At 37.2% G+C, this 15,792-nt stretch overlaps 1 protein-coding gene across 1 annotated transcript; it reads right to left on the bottom strand.

Annotated features, from left to right (window-relative positions):
• Window positions 1-330: 330 nt before the first annotated feature.
• Window positions 331-11,425, bottom strand: LOC114461108 (nuclear RNA export factor 1-like). The gene is made up of 21 exons (XM_028442943.1): window positions 11,275-11,425; window positions 8,730-8,925; window positions 7,964-8,108; window positions 7,792-7,875; window positions 7,432-7,536; window positions 6,943-7,023; window positions 6,388-6,457; window positions 5,901-5,989; window positions 5,676-5,783; window positions 5,469-5,578; window positions 4,759-4,795; window positions 3,299-3,367; window positions 3,087-3,142; window positions 2,867-2,974; window positions 2,696-2,754; window positions 2,089-2,204; window positions 1,964-2,006; window positions 1,793-1,871; window positions 778-960; window positions 636-696; window positions 331-560 (listed from the first exon to the last, which is right to left on the bottom strand). The coding sequence occupies exons 1-21, from the start codon at window positions 11,327-11,329 to the stop codon at window positions 522-524; spliced, it is 1,893 nt and encodes a 630-aa protein (XP_028298744.1). The 5' UTR covers window positions 11,330-11,425; the 3' UTR covers window positions 331-521.
• Window positions 11,426-15,792: the final 4,367 nt, after the last annotated feature.

Here is a 15,792-nt window from a genome sequence, read left to right as displayed (position 1 = left end):
ATCTGAACAGATTATATGAAAATAAAATGTCTGTGAACTGCCATCATAAAATCAAGTAACCATTGCAACAAATTGAAAGCATTGTAACCACTGAAATATTGCACAAATACACAAAAATATTAATTAATTAAATAAATCTATTTAAAATCAGCACACAAAAAAATCTCAATATATTGTGAAATCATTTTTTTTTCACACCCCTATTGTTGACCAGTAGTTTAACTAGATCCACTCAGCATGGAATAAATAAAAAACAGGGTTTTACATGTATTGTAATGGTAGAAAACAACCTGAACTGGAGTGGGTACAGAAAGAATGCACACAATTATCTCACTAACAATGTGATTTTATTACCAATAAAGCAAGCTGTGGTTTCTGTAGGGGGTCAATGAACTAATGTAACTAAAAGACTCACGACCCAACAGTATTCAGGTCAAATATCTGATGAAACGGTTCATATGAGTTCACTTTAACTTTATTCTATACAAAAATACAAAGACTGTTTTTCTTTCTTCAACGATTTACTTTAGGAACGCCACGTCTGGGATCTTTCCCGCCGTCTGAAACAGAAACAGTTGCTACTTTAGACATCAGCACATTTAAACCATGACGTGGATTGTTTAGAGTCGTGTCACCTTTAACTGAGTGAAGATTTGTGCTGCTTTGTTCAAGTCCCACTCGTTATCCTGCAGACACCTGCAACACACAGACAGTGTTTACCAGTGAGCTGTGACATTCATCCCAGTCTGGTAGACGGCATTAGGAGAGGACACCTACTTCAGGGACCATTCCAGCTTCATGCCTGACTTCAGGGAGAAGGTGCTGAGCATCTCCTGCTGTGGGGCAGTGAGGGTGGGCACTGGGCTGGAGGAAGGGGTCGGGGCAGGCGCCACAAAAGCTCTGCTGATCTGCTCCGTTGTAGCCATTCTGATGAAGAGCTGGTCGTTGATGATGCACAAACTGTTCAAGTATGAACGAGGACCACAGGGTTCAAAGGTTAGAGACTTTCTATGGTGTTAATATTACAGTGTTATAGGGCCACACCAAACATATTGTTACCTACATATGTGTAGAACTGTACATATAGAACTGTAACATGGTTTATCAGTTTAGCATTAAACTATAATTGACAATTTTGATAGAATTTTCATGGCAATTACAATTAAATAGTCAATTATCTGAACTCAATTACAATCTAATCATGATTATGACAGCAAGAGATCTTTTAAAATTACAATTATAATTATGGCATAATTGTAATTATCAAATAAGCAATTACAATTATAATTGACCCCAACCCTGATTATATTGTGCTACAATACAAACAGATGTTGGTTTGATATATTTGTTAAAAGTTGTTTGTTATAATTATCATTATTATTATAATTATTGATATGAGAAATAAATATGGTAAATTGGAATATTTTGAGATTATATTATTTAATATTTATTACTGCACAAAAGTACTGAAAAGTGGTATCGTTGAGTACCGATACTGATTTACGAGTACCAAGTATCGGTTTAAATGTGAAAGGTGCCCATCCCTAGTAATCTCTACAATAACAATGGTTGTTGTGTAAAAGCATTATGGTTTATCATTTTCTTTTATGGACAAATAAACATACATTAGGTAAATATAGGAATACACAGAAAACACACGTGGTGAAACAGTATTTACTGACATGAAATTGAACATGCAACCGTTTGTTCATTCCAGTCATACTAGTGGAGGCAAGCATTATCTGAAGCTACAGCTGCCAATCAGCACTTTGGTTTTAAGTGTGTAACCTACCCAGAATTCACTGCTGGAACTGTGATGAAAACTCTGGAGAAGGCCCTTGTAGATTCTTTAGATTTATCATCTACAACAACTGAAAAACCACAAAAAACCCAGGAAAGCGTTAGTGAGCAACAGATGAGTTGCAGTGGATCTTCTTAAAACCATGACGACTAAGATACTGACCTTCTTTGAAGACTCCGCCCACTGTGAATGACAGCAGCGTATTCTGTGAAAACAAAGCAGTTTGGCTGAGTGTGAACAACACAAATGATGTAACTCAGTGTGTGGCAGATCAGACGTGAACTCACTGTGTAGGCGTTTACGTCCACGGTGAAAGAGGTGATGTCATGCTGAGTTTTTGGCAGCTCGTTGAGGAGCGCCACCACATTCAGCCGTTTGTGCTTTAGCAGATGGAAACGCATCGCTAGGGCAGGTGAAAACAAGACAAACATCAGGTGGGCTCCATCATTACTAGGGTTGGGTATCAGTTACTACTCGCTACTTTTTCAACGCTTCTGGTGCTAAATCATTACTTTAAACTAACTTCAAAATCTCAAAATGCCCTTTTATTTCCAGAGCCAAATTTAACACATTTAACTAAACAAATAAACTATTATTAGATCAAATTCACATCAGGGTTTCCCACACATTCATTTATTTATGGAGGATAATGTCATGCACCTTCTTTTAGGCCATGTTTTGTGCATGTGCTACGGTTAAAAATGAGGCCATTGATCAATGATCTGAGCAGCGGCACCGACGTCATGTGTATCAAGTAATGTGTGACACCAAAATCTTTGTTCTTATTGGACCTGGTTACTAGCGTTTCCATGGGAACTGGTCCCACACTTGTTCCAGGTTTCGGTACCCAACCCTAATCATTACAAGTCATACGTTCACTTCAGGAGAACTTACTGGAGTCTTTGGTCCTCTTCAGGTTTCTACTGTCTTTGAAATATTCTCTCAGACCGCTCCTGAAAAACAAAGCCAGAACAAAAAAATCAGCACCACTCAAAGAAAATGTAGCCATTTAATCAAAGTTATACACCTCTGTGTGTGTGTGTGTGTGTGTGTGTGTGTCCTTACCTTGATGGATTCTGGACGTTGTACGGTGTTGTTAGTGATAATAATGCGTCATCATGGTAGGCCCCCAGCAGTGACTGTCTGTCTCCAGAGTCGTACACACTGTAGTACCTGTGAAACAAACAAAACACACTCTGCATATCAACACCAATCACTGATGTCATTTCCTACTTATTGTTAGAAACGCTGTGAAGCGACATAGAGAAAAGTGTTAGAAACTCACTGTTGCAAAAAGCGCTGAATGTAGACTTTAGCGTCATCAGAGCCAAAGCAGCTTCCCTGTGTGATCACATGGTCAACATTTAGCAGGAGAAATGAGACGTTCATTACAGAAAAGGCTTGAATCTAAAAATATAGTGGCTTCTATATTCTTGTACTTTGACAAGTGACGTTTTGAACACAACAGACAGACAATTCAGCATCACACTGACTAACCTTGCAAGGTGGGAGAGTGGTGGGTGTTTCCACATCAAAGCCAATGTGTGGGGGGAGGTCATTTCCATCCTGATGAGGGACAATACACAGTTTAGTACAAGTTGGAAAACATCAGTTCATTTGGTGATTATCTGGTGTTATTTGAAACACGACTGACACTGGCCATAACATTATCCTTAAAAACCACTGGACCAAAACACAAACTAAACTCAAGGTACCAGAACAAAGCCAATCTGTGACCTCTGAACTAATCTGGTTGGTCCAAGTGGATAAAAAAAACTCAAACTAAATGAAGCAGTAATAATAAATATATAGTGACTGGTACATCATACTCAGGTCTGAAGCTGTGGAACTCATTATCCACAGAATTTAAAACCATATCTGAGTTTAAAATGTTCACTTCTAGGGTTTAGTCTTGGCTGAAAACAAACCAAAGTAAATAACACTGAGTCTGTGTGAATGTATGTGGGATCATGTGTGTATGTGTGTGATTGTAAAAAGTTTTATACAAATGTTGTATTAATGTATTTTATTATTGTAAATTGTGTAAAAAGGCCCAATCAGGGACATGAGCTGTGAATTAGCATTAGCTCGAAGCTCTTTATGCATCACATCAGCTGTAAACCTTTATTGTAATTATGTTGATTGCATCGTCTCTGAAAAATAAATAAATAAATATTTGGGGGAAACAAAACTACTTAATTATTTGAAGATTTTACATCTTGTAAACAAGTACAATATCCTGTACTTATAGCTGCTAGATATGATCTTTTTATTTTTTAAATTAGATAAAGACATACTGTAGACCTTACATTAATATATGTTAGATCACTCTAAATGTAAAAGGTTGAAATTGTTGCTTGGAAGTTGATTTCATTCTTATCAGGATTTCTTGCGTTCTTCCCACAGACAAGGAAGACAGTGGTGGTTTGACTCCATTTATGTTCTGGTTTGTCCCCGTGACATCACATCACTACGTGAGGCAATCAATTTCAGCTGGATATATAGAACTTTCTGTGTAAGCCCCAAAATACACTTCCACCACTGTTTTGCCACAACGTTCAGTCTGTGAAAACACCAGAATTGTGTTGAGAAGTCTATTTGACAGAGTTTTTAGGGACAAATGAGAAATCATGATAAGAATTAAGAACACCTCTATCCTTCCATCTATGGGACTCCACATCCCACAATGCAATGCACAAAACTCAGAACAAACTTTCAAGCTGCAATTTCCTTTCTATTATTTTGTCGTGCAATTGATCTTTGAGTCATAGATCTATGGAGGCCTACACCATGTCTTTTATCTGATAGATAATTATTGTTCCCAGCAGCTTTAACACAACTGATAATTGACAAAAGGACGTTAAACACTAAGGTCCTCTAGTATCAAAACTATGCTGGTAGAAATGAAGACTGAGTGACCATAAACTGCTGATGAATGAATGAGTGAGTAGACCTACCAACTTCAGAAGCTGGGGAAACTTCTGGCACACAGCACTGGTATGGAAACAAAATGGAAAAGCAGAGAAATTATTGTGAGAATTCATCTTCCTCATTGTTGAATATACGCTAACATACATGACCATGTCCCACGTTCACCTGAATGCCCACCCTGGAGTGTACTTACCAGCAGGTATACTCACCCTCTGCCCCATTTTGGTGATACACAGATTTGACGTAGCAAAGCAACATATACACAAACACGGTCGACCAGTTTGAGCTGAAAACTGCCAAACAAACGTTTTTTTCTAAAGAGAGAAGTGATGCGCTACTGGGAGAGGTGGTTACCACCAGTCTGGTCTTAACTCCTCCCCACTCTGGTGAAGATGCAGGGCAACCAACGAGTCACTGTCACTCAAAAACAAAACAGAGTCTTGGTGAAAAAAATATCAAGTACATTTTAAGTGCATTGTTAGACCCTGTGATTTAACACAGCCATACACAAAGCACTTTTCTCAATTTGGACATTGTTGGGTTTTCCTTTGTTTACAAGTTCTCCATCAACTGTGGGAAAATTCAGTCATTCATTAGGAACAAAAACACACAACAGCAGGTTTGACACACGTTGGTTGCATGCTGTGGGAAACTCAGATATAAGACGTTGGATTAGTAGAAACTGCCTTCGTTAAACAAATCATCAAAACATCAATTTTGGATCAAGAAAACTGACCTGACGTATGAAGATGGGTCTTTGAAAAGGTCACAGAGAGGGTTTCTGACCAGCCACAGCTCCACCAGTTTCAGCCCCTTCAACTTGTCCAGCTCATGTTCGCTTTTCAGCTGAGGAACAAACAGGAAGCCGGTAGGCGTCAACACATGAACCTTCAACACTACTACACAAACATGACAATGAAAGCCTTGGAGCGGCCAGTCTCACGTCGTTGTGTGAAAGGTTCAGGGCCTTCAGATGAGGCACTTTCTTCACAAGCTCGCTGAGTTCATCCAGTCTCTGGATGCAGTTGTGACTGAGATTCAAGCTTGTCAACTGCAAAGAAAACATTGATTTCATTAGGTCTCGACTTCACTTTGATGATCTAACTTTTAAAGTATCCACAGTATATGAAGATACACAGATTGTTGCTGATTGTCGTACGACCGTTACCTGAGGAATGTTTTCTTCAATGATCTTAATGACGGCCTCCATGTTTGTTTTCCTGTTTAAAGCCACTTTAATATCCTGTGAGACCAAGTCTGTTTCAAAGTAAACATAAAAGTTTCAACATTCACGTCCACTTATGAAAGAATCCACAAGGTAATATTTCATCATGAACAACACAATTCAGAAGATTTAAAACATTTTAAGAAAAAATAATAATAATAATAATAATACATTATGAAACCAAGTGTAATCAATGAATAATAATTCTAACCACAAAAATGTAAACTGTATATAAAAGTATCACCTGGTGCTTCCAGCCTGTTAACCCAGTAACACATGCCATTTAGATTGTGTTTTAAAAAACAGTGATTGATAAATATTTCCACTATATAAAACAACACATCCCCAATAAAAGGTGTTTTCTTTGAGATGTCAAAGGAAGTGGCCAACATTGTGAATAATCTAATGCCAAAAGAGGTGGTGTGGTTACCTGGGTCTGTGTGAATACTGGTCAGATCCAAAGCTTGCTGTGAGCCATCAAAACGTTTTGACATGCATTGCTAGAAAAGAGAAGAAAAAACATCTTTAAAACAGTTCAAAAACATTCTTTTAAATCAGGGATGCTCATAGTTAACTATTTAACCATTAACAGACAACAACTTTGACCAATTAATGCTAACATACTACTTTCTGCAAGTCCTAAAAAACAAGATGTACTATTGTATGTACTATTTTGTATGGATGTTAACATTTGGCTATGGTATTATTATTTAAAATAACTCAAAATGTCCAGTAAATTCCTAAACATAATTCCCATGAAAAGTTTCTATTTTAGAATATTCCCAATCTTAAATTCCTTTGAACATTTACTGGAAATCTTCCACCTCTTTGCAACCCTAATTGTGTCACACCAAATTTAACACATTTAACTAAACAAATAAACTATTAGTAGATCAAATTCACATCAGGGTGAAATTCACTCCCAGGTATTTGAACTCCTCCACAATGTCCACACTGACCCCCTGGATGATTTGTTATCACTGACCTTCAGATGCTCCAATTCTTCAACCTTCAGATTAGGGAAGAGGAAGTTGGGGGGATCACTGCGCTTGATGTGTACCGCCACCTTGAGGAACATCAGTCAAGAAAAAAAACATCACAAACTAATGAGTGAAAACAGTAATGTAGAGCCTGTGAGAACATTTAGCAAACAATTCACTAAATGCAAAGAATACATTTATCAGTAAACATTGTTCACTGTGTGATGCACTGGACAAACACTGAGACCCAGTTGGTGGTTTTGACTGTAGTTTTCTAAGAAATCCTTGGTCATTTTTAAGTATTCAGAAACATTTGTAATTGGTGTTTTCAAACTGAAGATCCTGAAGCTCAGTTTTCAAGCCATTTGCATGAAAAAAGTAATAAAAAAACATTTCTCATAAAGGCAGGTGTACGTGAGCTCAAGGCTGATAACAGATAACACAAAGTTCTCATAGAAGTGAGTTTGTGTTTCCAGTTGTCACCACAAACGTACCTTATAGCCATCACAGTCTGTGACCTTGCGAGAACACTTGTGCAGGGCACTGGCAGTAGTGAAATCATCAACGTAGAAATGAACGTTATTGTGGTCGTCATGATACTAGTAAATAGAAAAAATGCAATTAAAACATAGCATTTAGGTGATTGTTAGAGATATAAAAAGTATTAGTGATTATCACAAGTAAATAAAATAAAGGAAAAAGTGTTCAAACTCACTGTAATAATCAACGTATACAAAGGATGATAAATACAATGATAAAGCAAAGGCATTTCCTCCATACATCTCAAGTGATAAACAACATCTTTTTTATCTCAATCACTTATTAGTAAATGATCAAATCCTGCCAACACTCACCTGAATAGGAGTGTAAGGGATGGAGCAGATGTCCTGTAGAGCTGGCACTAACCACTTCTTGTCATACTTTTTGCCGTGAGGAATCTGTTGACAAGGCAAACAAATGGGGATCCTGTTAGACCAATCACAAAGCAGATTAACCAGATGTGAGTGTGAGTGTGAGCTTACACACCGTGATTTTGAACCAGCCTGTTTGGCTTCTAGTTCCTCCTCTGAAAGCTCCTCTCCCTCCTCCTCTGCCACCTCCACCTTTGCCTTGTCGCCAATCTCTGTCCATACGACCGTCTCCTTTGCAAAATTCTCTCCCATAAGGATTGCTGAACAAGACAAAATAATACTAATGATGATGATTTCTGTACAAGAGCAAAAGGCAAGTGACCAAACAGTTCTAAGGATTGTGGGTTTTCATGGAAAGTCTTTTCTGGTTGTAATGAGCCTTCTGTCATCTGCTGCTATCTGGTCTCTGAAGAATACTGCACAGTTATATCTAATTCTAATCCAATTTGAATTAGGTTCATTTAAACTAAGTTGATCAAAACGTAATCATTAAACCTGATCAGATTCAGTGAACCATGGATGCCTGAGAGGAAATATAGTGACATTAATGCTGTTCTCATACATATTTATATGACCTCTAAATAATTAAAAAGGAGCACTCAGAATAATCCATGTCACTACAACTTATATCTACCTTTTATTGTATCTTATTTTATTTTTGACATACGTTTTTGTTTATTATGAGTTTTTTTATTTACCAGTATTTATTTTGTTTCCTCACATCAGTTAAAAACTAATATTTTCTTTAGGAAATGATAAAAATTTCTAAAAAAAACTAAATTTCAAAAATGTATTTCATTTACAATGTATGAATTGAATGTTGTTTCAGGAATACCATGCCATTCTTAGAAAGACAACATTTAATGAAAGTCAACACTTACTATCTTGGCTGAGAACTGCTGTCCTGAGAGCTGTCACTCATGGTAACATCTCGATCAATGACAAGCCTGGACAAGAGTCCAGGTCCTCCAAATCCACCATGGTGGTTCCCCCGCTGCCGGTCTCTGCGGAACGACGACCCCTTGTAGGGGCCTCGGTGTTTGCGAACATGTAGGGGTGCAATTCTGTGATTGTCCTCTGTAAAAGAAAATCCACATCATTAACCTATAATTTTAGTGAGTTTAGTACACATGCATAGCCATAAATGCAATGTTACTAATAATGACAAAATTAATTCTTTCAGTTTTTGGTCTTAGTTTTTTTTCATTTTTGGTTTTGGCCAAAAATTTTCCTATAGCACGGTGCATCTCTATGCTTTGTCTTGGATTGTACAATGTGCAGTAAAATGTATTTTTGTACCAGCATTCAGTTGCCATAAAAAATACTAAAATTATAAATTTACGGTATAATTATATAATGAAATATTTTAATAAATGAATTGAATAAGCAAATTTAGTCAGTGAAATTAAATGAATCCGTGTGGTTAAATGTTGGTATATGTAGGGCTTTACTAACAACCAAAGATAAAGCAAATGTGTAATGTGCATAAACAGGTATTTTAATGTGAACCTTTTGACATTTGGAGACCAGGTGTAGTGGACATCAGGTCTGGTTCTGTTCACTCTGACAGTGTTTTTGGGGTTTTGTTTATAGATCGGGCCCTATTGTCCCCACAAAAATAAAATGAGTTTAAACCCCACAAACTAGAACAACCGTTACCCTGTGCTTTGTCTCAGAGCTCAGTGCACAAACCAAGCTATCCGCCTTCATAACTAATGCTGAGATATTACAGAACCTAAAAGGATCCATAGATTGCAGGTACAGTGTAGTTTGGCACATGGTTTACATGTATTTAGACAATATACCAGCTGTGTACAGTGACTCCATGACACTATTCCCAGCTCTGCTGACCTCCCTCCTCATTTTGAAGTCAAATTCCTCTAAAGGAAATCAGCAGATGTTTAATATTAAAGCTGAGCTCCACAGAAGTCTCTTACCGTTGAAATACGCCATGTTCCTGTGACCGTGTTGTTTTTAAAAAAACAAAAAGTCGGTCGAACAGTCCGTGGAAAAATAAGTTCTTAATTCGAACACAAAGTATAAAATCCAACAGAAAGACAAACACACACACTGCCTCAATGTATGTGAAAGAAAAACACACAGATGGCTGCGATATACAGCTGAAACGTTAGCATGTAACGACTTCTGCTGTAACGATGAGAGCGATGGGCTACTTCCTGTTTACAAAAGTCAACGGTCTGTGCCCAATCCTAACAACGCATGCGCATATATACGTCACTTCCTGATATGCTGGGACGTGATATTTGAATGTAAACAGACCATACAACGTTTTTTTTAAAATTTCAATAGTACACAATTAAATATGTGACTGTTTTTTTGTAATATATGTACATATATATATATATAAAATAGAAAAAAAAGAAATAAAAAATTAAAATATATAAATATTTTTACAGTTCACATGTAAATATGCGAATGTTTTGTTGTGTTTTTAAATGTTAATTTTTTAAAAAAAGACAAAAAGGAACAAAAACAGATTAAACACAATACACAACATTGATAATCAAAAACCAAACATCAAATAAAAAACAAAATAAATCGGAATTTACTCAAAACATAAATATCGATGATTTTTAAAGAGCAAGATTTCAACCTTTTAAATAGTACAATGGAAGCATGTAATTATTGAGAATTAAAAAACCTTTTTCAAAATGGAGAATTACTTTTATATTAATTTTTATTATCATTATTATACGATGGAGCATTGTAGTCAGTAAAAAAAAAAAAAAAAATCCGTTTTCCGAATTAATATTATTTTTAAATCCGTTTTGCGAATGAATTTTTTTTTTAAAATCCGTTTTCCGAATTAATATTTTTTTAAATCCCTTTTCCGAATTAATATTTTTTTAAATCCCTTTTCCGTATTAATATTTTTTTAAATCCGTTTCCGAATTAATATTTTTTTAAATCCGTTTTCCGAATTAATATATATATTTTTTAAATCCGTTTTCTGAAATAATATTTTTTTTAAATCGGTTTTCCGAATTAATATTTTTTTTTAAAATCCGTTTTCCGAAATAATGTTTTTTTTTTAAATCTGTTTTCCGAATTAATTATTTTTCCTGTGGGGATTATCTCTTAATTTTTTATTTATTTTTTTTTAAACACAGAGACTGGTTCCGGGTCAGAGTTCATCACAATGGCGTCATCCACAGCGCTGAATATTCATCCATTCATTGATTTTTACTTTTCGAGTTAGAATATAAAGATATTAAAGATTTGCAGTTGGCACAACTTTAACATTAGTGACGGACAGGTAAAGAGGATACTTTAGTTCAAGAGGACACAGTCGTCGTAAAGCATACTCGGAGCTTGGAGTCCTGGTTGAATTCATTAGCAACAACTACAATACTACGGGCAACTTCACATATACCGGTGGATAATAATATTATTAATGATGCATACTTCCTGAGTGTTTGTGGAGCAGCTCAGAGACTAAACAGCTGTTCTGTGTGATCATGGTCCAGTGCAGTGGGGGCTTTGTCTTCTCCAGGATGGATGGAGTCTTCTCCAGGGTCTGTCATTCTGCCACCAGAGTCCAGCTCTGTGTCCACCACAGATCAGCCCTCTTTACCAGTCTGTACAAACATGAACCCCCCCACCCACCCAACAACCACAGCATGGAAGGTCCAGTTGACAGAATGTTATATATGTCACTCACATGTACAACACAAAACAATGTTTGACTGTTTGACCTACATAAAGATATTACATTAAAAAAGAGGAAAAACACTCATTTTCTAATGCTTTCATGTCTTATTTTCTCTACTTGAAGCACGTTATTCATACATACTGTATATCTGTGTAGTGTCAAATGTGGTGATCAATCAATTCAACAATGTTGGCCCTAAATGAACTGAAGCAAAGCAGATGAGAAAGTGTTTCATTTCTATTAACAACAGGCTGAGAGGAAACTTTGGTCCATGTGTAACACAGCAGTGATGGTTACAGCATTCATCCTCTGCTTCAGTGGATCAATCACATCTGAAATGAAAAAACAATAAAGCCACACATTTAATTTTCTTTTTCTTTTCTTTCTAGAATTATCTTTTGATAATGTTTGTTGTTGTGAGGATTAGGGCACAATGTGACAAGATGTGCCAGCTCAGATATTTTTATACTGCGTTTTATTTTATGTAGACTAAATTTGTGAAAGTGAAAGCATAGAATACAGTTATTTAAGTTTGTTTTGTGTGTGGTTTTATGATTTGAAAAATAATAATTAAAACATTTTAAAAAAGAACATTTATCAGTTTTTTTTTTTTAATCATAAATTATTATACATTTCAGGGGACTCCATTTTAATTCCAGGTGACCCAACATGGGGTCACGACCCCAAGGTTAAAAAACGCTGCATTACATTATAGTGTGCAGGAGTAGGGGGTACATGGCCTCAGGTTAAATGTTTGAAGGGGTACGGACTGTGAAAAGTTTGGGAACCACTGCACTAGAACAATTGTTTACAGGAATTTAGTGAACAAAGCTGAGTGTTTTTTAACTGTAAATAATATATATATGTAAACACTATTTAAACTATAAATGAATAATTACGTGTCTGGGCACAAAACGTCCTCACAGTATGTGTGTAATAAACACTGGTTATAGCTGTTCACCATCATTAGCATCATTAGCTCACATACACACTATGTAGCCCTGTGTAGCACATATTCTAGCATGTTAAGCAGTAAGTTAGACCATGTATAACTTCTCTGATGAATACAGACATTTTAACATTTCATCGTCTAGTTCAGTTGAAAACGTGTGTAGAACTGAAACGATTCCAATGCCTAAACATGCTATTCTACTGTAACACAACACGGAAACATGAACAAAAATTACGTAAAGCGCTTTGAGTGTCTATGAAAAGCACCAAATAAAATCCAATGCATCATTAATAATATTATTATCCAGATCTCCAGGGAGATTTTTGGTCATATTGTTGATGTAATATGTTTATTGATTATTTTTATTTTTTGCTGACTTTAATGTTCTTATTGATTTTAAGCTGTTGAATGTTTCCTGTTGCACTTTTTGATCATGTAAAGCACATTGAGTTGCCTTGAGTATGAAATGCGCTATACAAATAAATTTGCCTCGCCTTGGTGCAAAAGACATGAGTGGGCTAGCCTGGAATCTATCTTAATCTCCTTGTATTTTTCATAAAGGTGATTAATCTGGAAGTGCTCACCAGACGATTGAGTTCTGGTGGCTGAGCGGAGCGGGACAAACACGCAAACCACTCAAACGATGAGCGGACCTGACGACAATAGCGTGACAAGCGTAGTTCTTTTTCCCTAAACAGAGCCACCAGATGAAAACATTGTGTAGTACGGTACAGACTTACAGTTTTAAAGCCTCTTTTTGTTGTTGTTTCAACAATATATACAGGTCTAATTGCATTGAATCTTGATTTTTCATTTTTAGCCTGATGATCTAGCCTGCAAGCGACTGCCAGCACCACTCTTTACTAACACACTGATCTAACTGTAGTCCTGGACCTCCATGGGCTTGTGGGGTGGCCTTGACCTGGGTGGCTTGCTGGGGTGTGTTGGGTGCCTCTGCGCGGGCGTGCTTCCCTTTCAGGTGCTCTCGTGGTCCCTGGGTGGTTTGGTGTTACTCTCCTGCCTCCTCCATGCACGTCTGGGTGGCCCTTGGGGCTGGGGGCCTGCATGTTTCTCTGCCACTCTTTCCTCTTGCTCTCTGTCCCCTGTCTCGTCCTCCCCTCCTCCTCCGCCTTCGCCCTGCGCCTGCTCTCCCGTTGGGTTTGGCGTGGGAGTCTCCTGTCAGCCCGGGATGCTGGTGGGGGGGCTGTGGCCTTTGCTTGGGGGGCGGGCATCGGTAAAATCCAAACGATGCCCAACCCTAGTGACCACTGTCTGTGACCCTAAGACTAGGGACTTAAGATAAAAAAGGAAATGAACAGATCATTAATGAGATTGAAAAATGAAGGTGGGTGTGAATGTTTGGTGTCTTTTTAGTGGTTCTCTAATTCATATATATATATATATATTTGTGTTAAAAATAATAGTTTTTTTTAATAAAGGAGGGATGGATACGTGATTACAGAATCTCTCCTGGTCAGTTCTGGTCAAACTTCCCTAAGCAGGCCAGATACTATCGTACTGATAACTGATAACACTTATCAAGGTCTTTCTCAGAAACTCTGTAATTGTTATGCTTAGCGCTGTCATCAACATACAAAAACCCTGAAAGCACAGAACAGCTACAGATTCATGGGTCGCTCACACTGAAACCTCTGAATCCCAGGCCGGTCTGCCCCAAAACCCTTTGACCAAATAAACCCTGTGTCTGCATTTGACCTTTAACCCTTCAAATTTACTCCATCATTTCATTCAAAACCACCTCGTAAGGAAGTCCATGCAGTCTGTCCACATGAGCTCACCATGTGGGGCCCATATTGGTAAAACAACATGGATCCAGGATCTTGTTGCCAAGTTTCTCCCCATGTCAAGTTTACCCTCTTACATCCCTTACGGGGCCAGAGAGTCTGCCCACATGGGCTGACCACGTGGGACCTATGTTACAAAAGAACATGAGTACCAGATAGCTTTCCTTAGATCCAGCCCATTCACACTTTGCCCACTTAAATCCCTCATGAAGCCCATGGAGTGTGCCTACATGGGCTTACTGTGTGAAACCCACATTACTAAATCAACATAAGTCCGATATATTGTTACCAAGTTCTTCTCCATGTCTAGTTTGCTCTTTCACATCCCTTATGGGGCACAGAGAGTCTGCCTACATGGGTTTACCATGTGGGGACTATATTTCTAAAGCAATATGGTTCCCAGTGAATGTTACCAAGTTACCAACTCAATTCCCACTCTGCCCACTTATAAACCCCATTTTATCAGGTTCATAAGGCATGCTAAGCATGCTACAGTTTGCACTATGAGTTAAAAATTAATTTTAAAAAAACAGTCTGTTCTCCAATGTGCTGCACAAAATATGCACTCATGTTCAGCTTTTTCTATATATTCAAGGCGAAACCTAAAGTGCTATTCTGGGCACGTTCCTGTTTTCTGTTTAAAGTATTTTGTGAATTTTCAGGGACTGTCATTTTAATTGCACTTTGAGTATTTAAGAAATCCAGGGAAAACAAGTTTTTTTTCTCTTTTTTTTTTTTATTAAAGGTGCACATTTTATTGCACAGTTACTGTGCTGTTCCTTTTCACGATCACACAACTGTTTTATATTTAGTAGTTGAAGACACATTTTTGAATACTTTGTACTATTTTATGTTGAAAATGATATATACGGTAGATATCATCATGTACTGTATGTATATAGTTTTCCCAAGAAACACCAGAAGGGATTATTGCTCATCAAAAACATTTATTTGTAGTGTATGTTATAAACTATTTGTTTATTTTAATACCTTTAAATGGAAAAATCTGTAACACTGCTATCACACCCTCACACAATATGAATAAAAAAATATTAATGCAGGTGGTGCTTTACGAGCCAGGATAGCTTATTTCACTAATCTTTACGTATGCAAGTTCTTAAAAATAGATACAGTTCAATTGTGGATGGGAGATGAAGGAAGTTGTCTGTGTTCACCTTATCCTTCCAGTGGATGGCAGTCTCATCACATGGGTAAGGTCCTCGTTGTATGCATTGTGCTCTGCATGTTTGTACTGCTTGCACAGATGCATGTTTGAGATGGTCCTTTCCCCAAAAAGCTGAGGAAGCATGTACATCATGTGAGGCCGGCCACTAGGTGCAACTGCATTTCTGCTTCTCTGAATGATGTGGGTGTTCCACAGGTGAGCAATATGCTGAAGTTCTTTCTGAGAGGCACATAAACATAAAAAACACTATTTTAAAATGACAAGACACTATCTGGATTTAGCTGAGCATATCGACAAATCTCTTACTATTCAAATAATACATGTTTTG

Source organism: Gouania willdenowi, unplaced genomic scaffold (assembly GCF_900634775.1).
Source record: "Gouania willdenowi unplaced genomic scaffold, fGouWil2.1 scaffold_93_arrow_ctg1, whole genome shotgun sequence".
Taxonomy (NCBI): Eukaryota; Metazoa; Chordata; class Actinopteri; order Blenniiformes; family Gobiesocidae; genus Gouania; species Gouania willdenowi.
Note: the sequence above shows the minus strand (reverse complement) of the source record. Positions and strands in the feature narration are given on the sequence as shown.

Excerpts from the sequence above, each read along its gene's own strand:
- LOC114461108 (XM_028442943.1), bottom strand. The coding sequence starts at position 11,329 with ATGATCACACAGAACAGCTGTTTAGTCTCTGAGCTGCTCCACAAACAC. Across the intron at positions 5,990-6,387 it reads CAGTATTCACACAGACCCAG|ACTTGGTCTCACAGGATATT; the intron begins GTAACCACACCA and ends ACTTTGAAACAG. Across the intron at positions 2,007-2,088 it reads TGGACGTAAACGCCTACACA|AATACGCTGCTGTCATTCAC; the intron begins GTGAGTTCACGT and ends TTGTTTTCACAG.